Genomic DNA, 13,099 nt, shown 5'->3' on the forward strand with positions numbered 1-13,099 from the left:
TGTTGCGTTTACTTCCTGTTCCGGCGCGTCGTTCTCACCAGCAGCCAATCAGCATTTCTAACATTGTAATTGCAAATATGGGCGATTTAGTGGCGCAGTGGGCAAGAAGGTCTCTGGTTCGAGTCCTGACTGGGTCAGAAGGTATTTCTGTTTCCTCCGGGTGCTCCGGTTTCCCCCACAGTCCAAAGACATGCGCTATAAGTGAATTGAATGAGCTTAACTGGCCGTAGTGTATGTGTGGGTGTGAATGCAAGAGTGTGTGGGTGTTTCCCAGTACTGGGTTGTGGCTGGAAGGGCATCCAGAGTTTGCAATAAAAAGTCCCCTTGAGTAATCAGTTGACTTTTACTATTTTTGAATCAATTTAACTGATTTCTGGGTCTGGACGAGCCATTTTAGCTTAGCTTAGCATAAATCATTGAATCTGATTAGACCATTAGCATCTCACTCAAAAAAAATATAATAATTTTAATAGTTTTGCTATATAAAGCTGGACTCTTCTATTATAACAAGTACTAAAACCAATGGAAAATGAAAAGTTGCTAAATGTTAATAATTTTGATTACAAAAAGAGAGATTGTACAAAATGCATGCTATTTTTTTAGTTAACACTGTCCTGAGTAGTTTCCCAGTGATGGGGCATCCGCTTTGTAAAACATATGCTGGATAAGTTGGCGTTTCCTTCCGCTATGGCAACCCCTGATTAATAAAGGGACTAAGTCAAGAAGAAAATGAATGAATGAATGAATGATAATTGCAAATATGAAAGCTAAAAATAGATTAGAAATCATTTATGGCTCACCGAATACGTTGTCAGTGATAAATCAGACAGAAAATATTTTCTTTTAAATAAGAAAAAAAATAAATAGGCTAGATAAATTGTAAACTCTTATATAAAAACCCAAATTAGTGCTAAATAAGATAAATAAAAAATGTAATAATTTATCTATAACGATGTTTTTTACGTTGCAATTTAGGATTATATGAATAATTGTAGCATACTATCTTATAATACAGTGCTCAGCATAACTGAGTGCACCCCATTTTGCAAATGTTTTTATTAATTTATCAGTGAATATAAACAATGTATTTTGGTGCATTTGAACAAAACAGATTTATTAAATGGATATATTTATTAAAATATTAATATTTTATTCATCAAATATCTTTAAAAATAAATATAATACATTTAAATTCAAGCAAAATAATGGAAAACAAAATTACAACCTACAAAATTTCAACAAAATTTTATACATTTTTAGATTTTCTTGAATTTTCAACATTTTATTTAATATTTTTCCCTAAAATATAAATTTGAATGTACTAATTTTGGACCATTATCATAAGTTATTTTGTTAGATTTGGCTTCAGTACTGACTATATGCACAAATATATTTTTTGTAAAGCTTCCTATAGAAAATATTAATTTAAATCAGAGATTTGTGGGGGGTGTACTCATATATGCTGAGCACTGTATCCCTCCTTTAAGTTTTCTATATACTATAATTTCCAAAAGAGACATTTCAAACACAAAATGTCAGTGAGTAGGTAACGAATGGACATTATATAGAATTAATAATATGGATAAAATAATATTTGAGCACTAAATTATCTTTTCCCATGGGTTGCAGCTAGTTCATTCCGCTGTGGCAACCCCTGATTAATAAAGGGACCATGCCAAAAAGAAAATGAATGAAGAAAATAATGTTTGAGCACTAAATTATCTAGGTTTCCCAGTGTTGGGTTGGGTATCTGCTGTATAAAACATATGCTGGATAAGTTGGCAGTTCGTTCTGTTGTGGCGACCCCTGATTAATAAAGGGGCTATAAGCCGAAAAGAAAATGAATGAATTTCTGATTTTGTAACTTATAAATTTATAAGTTAGAAATTGCTTATTTTTCTATATTTATTTATTTATTTATTTATTTATTTATTTATTTATTTAAATGAAAAGAAAATGAAAGAATTAATAAAATTATCTAGGTATTTTAGTTCGACAATCCTGATGAAGTCAGCCCATAGTTTAACAAACTGTAGCAAAAATAAACCAAACTCCAGTGAGAATTTCAATATGTCTAAGTTTATCTCTACATTTAAGCTATTAATCATACGTGCATAATAGAAATAACAGATGTGCGGACACATTTGGCAGACGCAGGAATTCCGTGTCTCCACACTCTCAGAAATAAAGGTACGGGAGCTGTCACTGGGGCAGTACCTTTTCAAAAGGTACATATTTGTACCTGAAGAGTCCATATTGGTATCTCAAAGGTACATTTTAGGTGCATTTGGGTATTGATATGTACCTTTGAGGTACCACTAAGGACTTTTTAGGTACAAATATGTACCTTTTTAAAAGGTACTGCCCCAGTGACAGCTCCCGTACCTTTATTTCTGAGAGTGCAGCATGAACACTCGGGCCGGTGAACTATTGATTTTTCTTCCCTTGTGGACCAAAGTTTCTCACATAAACAAAACCACCCCAGGGAAAGGGGCAGATGTTCCCTAAAGGACGATGGCACGCGACAGTCCTCAAGCCTGTCGAAGAATCCACCCCTCCTGATCACACGCACGCACGCACACGCGCTCCAAACGCGCGAGCTCCCCTACACCTGCATTGCAGATTAGTTTGATCAAAGTTCTTTGTGAGTAACTTCTCAGACCGGATGCAACTCTGCTTTCTTGTTTCTGCTCGCTTGTTGTTGCTTTTTTCATAATGAGTGCGCCACCCGAGCCACGCGACACGTCCTTTGTTATTTTAATCAGCTGCTTGGTCATGATTGGGAATCTACTGTTACTTTGGTAAATTGTGCTCTTCCTGGACACAAAATGACCTTAAAGCGCATTCGCATGCATGATGCATGACACTTTCATCGCCTGCGCGTCTCCTGTTGCACGTACAGGCTTTGCGCGCGTTTTGCGTCCTCTTTTCAGTTTGCGCTCTACTTAATTTGGCGGATTTTCGCAGACACTCTCACACCACGAGCCGTTAGTGCGGTCGTTGCGTTCCCACGGCCACTTACTGCAGCTTCCCTAACCATATGGCCGGTCAGCGGCGTTCTTTTGCATGCTTTCCAGCCTCATTTGGAGGAAGCCTGCGTGCGCTCGCGCTGCCCAGAGAGGCTGTAGAGACATGCAGCGGTGATGTGAAAAAACGCCATTTGGTTGGGAGCAGATGGTTGGCTTGGGAGGGGAGGGGGGCTGTCCGCGTCTTCAGAGAGAGTCCCCGAGGGCTCCCCTTGTATTCAGAATCAATGAAAATTAAAGCGCAAAGAAAGATGAAGAGTCAGAGCTCGAGTCCCGGCTTTGTTCGTCGCAGCTACTGGTGGGCAGGAGTTAAAGTACAACAGCCCCCTATAGAAACACTTAAGTTAAACAGTCTCCCCATAGTCCACCTTCAGAAAAAGAGGAGGAATGCGAGAAAGGAGCTTTCTGCTTGATTTAACCAGGACAGAATCGCGTGGCATAAATTACGCGCGCAAAGAATACGCGAAGTGGGCATAAATCTTAAGGTTTTCAGTGATGCTTTGCTGGGCTAATCGGGAAATGTGTGCAACGTCAGGCCGAAAGAATTGTGGGCGAAAGTGTGATGATAGCTGTGTGCTGCTTATTTATGGCCTGCGTTTCAATAACTAACTCTTGAATGTGATGCAATGACACCTGTCGCGTCACAAAACGCTTTCGATAAAAGAATACTACCAATGAACAACCTAAAAAACGCGTGTTATTTCAGAAAACGCGGATGAAATGTTCTGAACAAAGTGCTAGTAGTGTTCAGAAACTGTGTAAACGATATTGTCGCATTCCTCTGGACTGAGCGCTTTAATTAACGCGCTAATGAAGACCACCCTCGCGCGCGCACACAAACAAACGCTCACGAGACCAGAGCTCGACTCATCTGACAATATGAACGATTAAAAGAAAACTTCCTCGTCGAATTAAACGCAAAATAATTGATAAAACACCAAAACAACAGAAGCTGCTAGGTACTTTTGTGAGGGATGACGTGTAGAGAGGGGAGCTCTTTCTCCCCGCGACATTGTGAGGGGAGCAGGTGCTGTGTGAATTACCATACAGCTGAGAGCACAGAGAGAAAAAAAAAAACTTATTCTCCCCTCACACAATAACAAAGTGCCTTAATGACAGCCACGCGAACGACACACACCAGCTCGGCGTTTACTATCCAGTTTAGAGATGGAAACTTCAAACTTAGTGTCGCCAAAACTCAATGAAATCGATTATTGTTTAAGAAATGCAAGGTTCATAATGGTAGATGTTTAATTTACTCGAACTGATTATGTGAGGCGCTAGCAATGTTTTGGTTCTTTAATGGCATTTGTTTATAGATATATTCGTTTATATACTATATTTTATCATCCTTAATTTTGAACTTTCAGCTAAAGTTTCTCTTCATCAACAAAATTAATTTTAATTAAACATTCTAAAAACTATTATATACTAAAGTTTTTTAAAAATAGTTTTAGTAGTTGTTCTTATTGTTTTAAAATGCAAACGCTGGTTTATGCATAAATGTTTGAATAATCAACAATAACTATGTTATCACTACGGGATTTAATTTGTTATTTTGTTATTACATTATGTGCATCCTATTGTGTTAATAATATCACATTTTACTGTAGGCTATAGCCTTTTCAATAGTGTAAAACTGATTTATAAATAGTTTGGAATGACTAACTTAAGCAACTATATTTTATCAAACGAATGCTAAAAGAAAATAAACCTTTTTATTATATAGACAAACTGCTCTGAACAGTCCTGAAACTCCCCAATCCCCACTTCACTTTTGTCCCGTTATCAGGAATGCGACATTCCTGCAATGTGTGATGTAATTTGTGGTTTTATGTCAGAGTGGGATGTACAGGATTCTCAAGGTTGCTTATTTTCCTGTATGTAAATTAGATTTTTTTTTCTTTCTCTCTCTCTCTCCCAGTGGCAAAGAGTTGCACATTTTACAGCTCAGTGACCATTTGCCGATTTTTTTTTTCTTGGGGGGTTGGGGGTGGTGTAGATTGAAAAGTGTCCCTTTGTGACAAGCAGAGCCAGATTGGGGAGTAGCTCATTTGCATCTCATTACCCTAGCAGGCGCTGCCTGTATATAACCGGCTGCAGGAGGACTGGGACATTAAACACGCACAATCCAGTCAGTCTCTCAGATGGAAACAAGAGTACGGGATGAAAGTTTGGAGCAGTAGTTTGGATCATCTCCACATGAACTTTATAAACGGAAAATAAGCGCATAAATAACCCAGTGCTTGGGGTTTCGTCATTTTTTTCGGCTTCCTAAACTACCCGAAAGTGGACTGCTAACTTTTGACAACTTGGAGTAATCGACTTTTGAGGGAATTTCCTAATCGTCCCCCTTTTGCGCATCGGGGTTTCCTCTTTTTACATTCGTATCTGGGATTTAATTGCTGATTTATTTACCAAGGGGGGACTTTGATGGGCTTGCATGAGCAGATAAACTGAACACAACAGAGCATCAACCCGAGCTGCCTCCCACTGAGTGGAGAACGACGAGTCTCAATGATTTATTGAGACACGGTCTCACACAATCGCCTGGCCCGTGGAAGTTTAACAACAGTTCAGATCCTCTCCGCCATGGGACGACTAATGATAGCTGTTTTGCTTTGTGTCATGATAAGCCAGGTAATTAAAGCCAGCATCTGATTTACTTTGCTATGATCTCACTTCAGATGTCTGCCTTATGATGGTAACTTATAGTGAATTAAGTGTGTGCGTTTTATTTCCCCAGGGGTTTTGTTCAGGGGTTTTTGAATTGAAGTTGCAGGAGTTTCTGAACAAGAAAGGAGTGACAGGCAACGCAAACTGCTGCAAGGGATCCGCGGCAGAGGGTCATCAGTGTGAATGCAAAACGTTTTTTAGGATTTGCCTGAAACATTACCAAGCCAACGTATCTCCAGATCCTCCGTGCACCTACGGTGGCGCAGTTACCCCAGTGCTCGGATCAAACTCCTTCCAAGTTCCCGAAAGCTTCCCTGACAGCTCGTTCACCAACCCCATTCCTTTCGCTTTTGGATTCACATGGCCGGTGAGTACCGTTATTTATTTTGGACATTATATTGTATCTAGATAAATGTATAATTTTAAACGAGAGTTTTAGCATATAAAAAAAGCCACAATAATGACTCATAAGGACTCAGGATGTGGGTATTTAGTCGCTTTAGCGGTGTTACTAGGGTGGGAAAAGTCACATCCCCTGGGTTGCAACATAATTGTCGGCTCAGTGTGAAATTCCGAAACCTTTCATTTTACTGCAAGAAGTAAGTGTGAAATGGGAGAAATGAAGCTTGAATCCCCAGTGCGATCACACCTCAAGCCATTCACATCTTCCGTTATATGTAAAACAGCGGGGAAGTGTGGAGGAATGCAGTTCTGGTTTAAATCTATCGATTCGGTTTTCAAAACATCTTATGTGTGTGTGTTTGTGTTTCAGGGAACATTTTCGCTGATCATTGAAGCGCTGCACACCGACTCCAATGATGACCTGTCCACAGGTAAATGGGAGTGCAATTCAGATCAATATAACCCATGATTGTGACGCAGTGATGTAACACTAAAATCAAACCCTTCACAGAAAACCCAGACCGTCTGATCAGTCGCATGACCACCCAAAGGCATCTAACAGTAGGCGAGGAATGGTCCCAAGATCTACAGGTTGGTGGGAGGACAGAGCTGAAGTACTCGTACAGATTCGTTTGTGATGAGCATTACTACGGCGAGGGCTGCTCGGTCTTCTGCCGTCCGCGCGATGATACTTTCGGCCACTTCACCTGCGGAGAGCGCGGAGAAATTATCTGCAACTCTGGATGGAAAGGACAGTACTGCACAGAACGTGAGTGTGAATTATATACATCACCTGTATCTTGTGTGTAAAGTGCGCGTGTTTCGGTATTTCGCGAGAAAAACAACAACAAACTTCGTCGCTATGGTTGCAACAGGCGTTTGTGTGATTCAAATGAGGGACGTTGGCCAAATAATGGCACGCGTGCCATAGATTAAATGTAACGCCTGATTGGTTACTTGGCAGTGCGCTCAGCGCTGATTGGCTCAGAGCGGTGAGGTATTGTTGGAAGGGGGCAGCTGCAGAGTGAAGGTAGACAATAGAGCAGCTGTCCTGCACTGGCACCATGTACACCAGCTGTCCACCCTTATCTGCGCGACTCTGGGACGTTATGGGGAGGGGGTTGGATGAACAGTGAAAAAGGGGACTTCTGACCCACAGTTAGAGGAAAAAAGGGGCTTTTGTTTGGGAAGCTTTTGTATGAGTGCAACTGTGTTAACCAGAGTGTCCTTCCAATAGTATAGTAAGAAGAACATTTTATTTATAATTTTTTTGCTTGCTGCCCACAAAGTACGACCGAGCAGCTTGTTTAACACAGAAAAATAATGTCAGAACTTGTGATAATAAATTTAAATGTCTCTTTTCAGCAATCTGTCTTCCGGGATGTGATGAAGACCATGGCTTTTGCGACAAACCCGGTGAATGCAAGTAAGTGTGATGGAGATTTTTAACACTTTCAAAGGGACAGTTCACCCAACAATTACATTTTGCTCAGCATTTAATTACCCTTAAAATGTTCCATACCTTTATGAGTTTCCTTTTTTTTTCTGTTGAACAAAAAAAAGATATTTTGAAAAATGTTTAGCAACCTGTAAACATTGACTGCCATAGTAGGGAAAAATACTATGGATGTCAATGGCTACATGAGTCTGAATTTTTAAAAATATATCTTCTTCAGTGTTGTTAAACAGAAAATTTTAACTCAAACAGGTTTGTGGCAAGTGAACAGTCAGTAAATGATAGAATATTTTAGTTTTTCCCTGTGTTGGTGTGGGCTTCCTCGGGTGCTTCAGTTTCCCCCACTGAACTGAACTGAACACTGAACTGACACAGTTTCAATTCACTATTATCTACTATCTGAAGCTGCTTTGACACAATCTCCATTGTAAAAGCTCTATAGAAATAAAGATGAATTGAATTGTTTCCGGTGAACTATCCCTTTAACAAAATTTAACAACTTACTTGACTGTGAAATTTACTAACTGATCCTCTCTGATGTTTTCAGATGCAGAGTGGGATTTAGTGGAAAGTACTGTGACGACTGCATTCGCTACCCAGGCTGCTTGCATGGCACCTGCCAACAGCCATGGCAATGCAACTGCCAAGAGGGCTGGGGAGGTCTCTTCTGTAACCAAGGTGAGCGTCGTAAACCGAGCAGTTGATCAAGTTGTTGGTTCAAAGGCACCCATTGACTCTAGCAGACTAACCTACATGTTTTATTTTGTTTGCAGATCTCAATTACTGCACACATCACAAACCGTGCCAGAATGGAGCCACTTGCACCAACACAGGCCAGGGAAGCTACACCTGCTCTTGCAGACCTGGCTTCACTGGGGACAGCTGTGAGATTGAGGTCAACGAATGCTCTGGCAGCCCGTGCAGAAATGGAGGAAGTTGCACTGTAAGTTTTTGTTATATTTCATAAATATAATAAGCAATTTAGGTGCCGTATGAGTTGGCTTTATTCTCAATGTCCTAACCCGGTCGTTCCTTGGATTTGGCAGGATCTTGAAAACACCTACAGCTGCACTTGTCCTCCTGGTTTCTATGGAAGAAACTGCGAGCTGAGTGCCACGACTTGTGCCGACGGCCCCTGCTTCAATGGTGGACACTGTGCTGACAACCCAGATGGAGGATACTTCTGCCAGTGCCCGATGGGTTATGCTGGATTCAACTGTGAGAAGAAGATCGATCACTGCAGCTCCAACCCTTGCTCGAATGGTATATTGAATGCTTTCATTTTACATGGATAGTTCACCCAAAAATTTAAACTTCTGCCATCATTTACTCAATTTTTTTGATTGTTGCTGTTCTGTTGAAGTATTTGTTTGTCCTACTATGGATGTCAGTGGTTAAAGTTTCCAACATCCTTCAGAATATCAACAGAACAAAACTCAAACCATTGTGGTTTCATTTTTGGGGGAACTATCTCTTTAATGCCTGAAATGCAGACGAGAGTGTGTTTTGAATCAGTCGTCTCATGTCTTTTGTCTTTCTTCATCCATAGATGCTCAGTGTCTCGATCTTGTGGACTCCTATCTTTGCCAGTGTCCAGAGGGATTCACAGGAACGCACTGTGAAGACAACATCGATGAGTGTGCCACCTATCCCTGTCAGAATGGTGGCACTTGCCAAGACGGACTCAGCGACTACACCTGCACCTGCCCGCCTGGATACACCGGCAAGAACTGCACCTCTGCGGTCAACAAGTGCCTCCACAACCCCTGCCACAACGGTGCCACTTGTCATGAAATGGACGGTCGCTATGTGTGCGCGTGCATCTCAGGTTATGGAGGACGCAACTGTCAGTTTTTACTCCCTGAAAACCCACAAGGACAAGCCATCGTTGAGGGAGCCGACAAGAGATACTCTTACGAAGAAGACGACGGTGGTTTTCCCTGGACGGCGGTTTGCGCTGGGATTATTTTAGTGCTTTTAGTACTGATCGGCGGCTCCGTCTTTGTCATTTACGTCCGTCTCAAGCTGCAACAGAGGCGCCAGCAAACCGATAGCCATAGTGAAATCGAGACCATGAACAACCTGACCAACAATCGCAGCCGAGAGAAGGACTTGTCCGTAAGCATCATCGGAGCCACGCAAGTGAAAAACATCAACAAGAAAGTGGACTTTCAGAGCGATGGCGAAAAAAACGGATTCAAATCTCGATACTCGCTAGTGGATTACAATCTTGTTCATGAGCTGAAGCAGGAGGACGTGGGGAAAGAGGACTCAGAGAGGAGCGAAGCCACAAAATGCGAGCCTCTCGATTCCGACTCAGAGGAGAAGCACAGAAATCATTTAAAAAGGTAAAATGAGCGTCAATTTTGGCTAGCGCAGATATATTTGTTGATGTAAGCAGTACTAAAGTTGCCTCTTTTCGTTTTCAGTGACTCCTCAGAAAGGAAACGAACAGAATCTTTGTGCAAGGACACAAAGTACCAGTCAGTCTTTGTTTTATCAGAGGAGAAAGATGAATGTATTATTGCAACCGAGGTAAGTCCAGAACCTTTCCTTCTACTTGCAGCCATGAAATGTACCAAATTTAGATTTCTGAACGCTAAACTAACGTTTTGTTTTCTCAATTCAGGTGTAACGCCACAACGGAGCTGTAGCTCATCTTGTTCTACAGGAGGTTTTACTCCAGTAATGCTGCTCAAACCAGAGGGAAGGTTCCCTTCACGTGACTGCTGCTGTGAAACTAATGTTGAAGGTGATATTCAGAATGAGCTGGTTCTCAACTGAAGTAAACACAGTGACTGCAGGAAAGGACGTTGGGCCATACTGGCTCGGACTCTCAAAGTTTGTTTCCCAGGAACGTGCCAAACGGACTCGCTGCACTTCCTGTAGGGACGTTTTTTTTACCTCATTGCACTATGATGGGTTGTATTTTTAATGTATTTAACACACAATTGAATCGAATACTGTGTATGCATATGCACTGACTGCAGTGTGTATCTGGAAGTTCTCCGATCATTACATGGATCGCGAGAGGAAAAACACTGCCATCAATGATGTTTGTAACTGATTCGTTGTTTTATTTTTGGAAAGCTTGTGTTTTCTTTATTTAAATGTTAATTGTGATCGACGTGTTTGTGGTTTACTTTGTGTGTGTGTGTGTGTGAAGTTTGATGTAATTTAAAATCTTTTTTCATTTCACAGATATGTCTATTGTAAATAAGGCACTTCGGGTCGACGTGACTGTTCTCTGTAAATGTATTTAACGTGCTGGTAAAACTTACAGGAATTGTTTTTATGACTGTTGTCCAATGAAAAAAAAATCACCTTAATATTTTTCCAAATAAATCCTGTATGAAACTTCATAAAACTGGTCAGTTAATTAATACTTTGAGTTAATTAATGCCTTACAAATGTATTGTTTCTTCTTCCTTGCTCACAAAGTGAGACAAAGACACACCCGGTAATCACAAATTACAGCCTGGATCTTGATGGCGGGATATTTTTGGGATGCAAGAGGTCTTTGACAAAAACATCAAAACCACTTTTTTTTTTTTTGCAATTGGTTTGCTTGAAGTTGCTGTTTTGGTGGAACATTTTGTGTCAAAGCTGTAGCCAAGCTCATTACGTGACATATATAAATAGAGAGCGAATGTAGAACAGGAACACTCCCTTAACAATCATTCATTCATTTTCCTTCAGCTTAGTCTCTATTTCAGAGGTCGCCACAGCGGAATGAACCACCAACTATTCCAGCATATGTTTTATGCAGCGGATGCCTTTCTAGCTGCAACCCAATATTGGGAAACACCCATACACACATTCACACAAATACACTATGGCCAATTTAGCTTACCCAATTCACCTATAGCACATGCCTTTGGACAGTGGAGGAAACCCACACCAACACGGGGAGAACATGCCCCACACTCCATCTTAATATAAAATAAAATGCAGAACTTTCTTTTTTTAAAACAATTAAAGATATTTAAGGGAGTAAAATGACTATTTAACCATTTCTTTGGTGCAGATAATGAATACACAGCTTCAATAATGAATTATAAACTTGTTTCTATACAGAAAGTACTGAATCTGTGCCTGATATTTCCTTAAAACCAACCACTCTAAAATTTAGAGGTCACTTGAGCTCTGTAGAACTTGTCGAGTCTTTGGTTGTGGGTTCAGGGAGGATACAGTGTAAAGTATTCACTGGTATTACCCAACTGTTGGACAGTTGCTTTCACATACCACGCTAAGCTTTTAACTTAACTTTTTTCACGCGCACAATGGGATTTCGCTGAGTTGGAAAATATCAGGAGACAGGCCTAAAGCAGTTCTTTTGTTTCTTCATTCAGCGTAGGCCTGACGCACTGCTCAGTAGCCTGCGGCAAATATCTTCTATTAGATCTTTTTCAGTTGTGTGCATTCAACAATGTGTTCAGGGTGTGATTTATGAGCAAAATACTACAGACTTTCTTTTTTTTAAGTAACAGCAATGTTCAGAACGTTCTTAATAGTATCAGCTTAAAATGTAAATATGATTGCAGGTTGTGCAAGTCGTTCAGTTTCATATTTTGTTTCGGTTTGACCTGTTCAGTCAAGTACAAAGAATGTGATGCTGTCACCCTTTTCATATTTCAGATGAAGCAAGTTTCACAAGTCATCACATTGTTTATAATTTGGATGTTGGTGAATGGAAACGGCAACGTTCATGACATTCAAGTTTTCTTTTTGTTATTTAATAAAAAGGATGTACTAAAAATGCGGTTTGAGTTGGGACAACATGAAGGAATTAAGTTCACTTTAAATTTAAGTGGATTGAACATAAAATAACTAAGTTGTCCCCCCCCCAAAAAACGTAATAATTGTTGTTTCAACATATTTAAAGTAAGTAGTTTGAACAAACATCAAACATCATTTTCAGATTGTGTTTTTTTAGTGATGTTTTATAAACAAATTTCGGGAGGAGCACGCGCAGAAGTTTCAGTATCAAATACGTCATTGACAATTATTCTATTATCCAATCAGTTCTTGACCAAACCCCTATATATACCAAAGCTGTCTTACATGCAGCATCTTACGACTTTAGCATCCCTCCACCACCCCGTCACCTCACCTCTTAAGCATTACAATCCCGGGGGGAGCGTTCTGGGGCCGGGCTAGATACTTCGCTCGAATCCCTATTCCTCTCTGTTTCCTGATAAGAGGAATAACTCGAGTTTGGGTGTCTTCCCCGAGCTCAGAGCCCTCTCCCCGGACAGCACGCCAAATACGCTTTATTCTGAAACTATTGTAAGTGTGAACTCGTGAAATTCACATTCCCTTCAATGGCATAAAAAGCTCCACAACAGACTTTCTATGATATTTTCAAAACCAAAAAAGCTTGATAGAGTATGTTGAGTGATCGATTATGATGGTCAGAAGAGAAAAATATGTCATATTTGCTATATCACTCTCTTAGCTATTGATTAGAAACACTCACAGAGCTGGAAACAGAATAAAATGACACTGAGAACACCCCCAGTAGCCACAGGATGTCAAC

General features: G+C 40.4%; 1 protein-coding gene across 1 annotated transcript; it reads left to right on the forward strand.

Moving 5' to 3' along the window:
- Nucleotides 1–5,161: 5,161 nt before the first annotated feature.
- Nucleotides 5,162–10,904, forward strand: dld (deltaD). The gene is made up of 11 exons (XM_056471326.1): nucleotides 5,162–5,666; nucleotides 5,773–6,069; nucleotides 6,475–6,535; nucleotides 6,616–6,873; nucleotides 7,470–7,530; nucleotides 8,108–8,238; nucleotides 8,334–8,503; nucleotides 8,607–8,823; nucleotides 9,110–9,908; nucleotides 9,990–10,095; nucleotides 10,190–10,904. The coding sequence occupies exons 1-11, from the start codon at nucleotides 5,619–5,621 to the stop codon at nucleotides 10,193–10,195; spliced, it is 2,154 nt and encodes a 717-aa protein (XP_056327301.1). The 5' UTR covers nucleotides 5,162–5,618; the 3' UTR covers nucleotides 10,196–10,904.
- Nucleotides 10,905–13,099: the final 2,195 nt, after the last annotated feature.

This window comes from Danio aesculapii, chromosome 13 (assembly GCF_903798145.1).
Source record: "Danio aesculapii chromosome 13, fDanAes4.1, whole genome shotgun sequence".
Taxonomy (NCBI): Eukaryota; Metazoa; Chordata; class Actinopteri; order Cypriniformes; family Danionidae; genus Danio; species Danio aesculapii.

Coding starts and splice junctions, on each gene's coding strand:
- dld (XM_056471326.1), top strand. CDS start 5,619: ATGGGACGACTAATGATAGCTGTTTTGCTTTGTGTCATGATAAGCCAG. Junction 7,531..8,107: donor GACAAACCCGGTGAATGCAA/GTAAGTGTGATG, acceptor TGATGTTTTCAG/ATGCAGAGTGGGATTTAGTG. Junction 9,909..9,989: donor CACAGAAATCATTTAAAAAG/GTAAAATGAGCG, acceptor TTTCGTTTTCAG/TGACTCCTCAGAAAGGAAAC.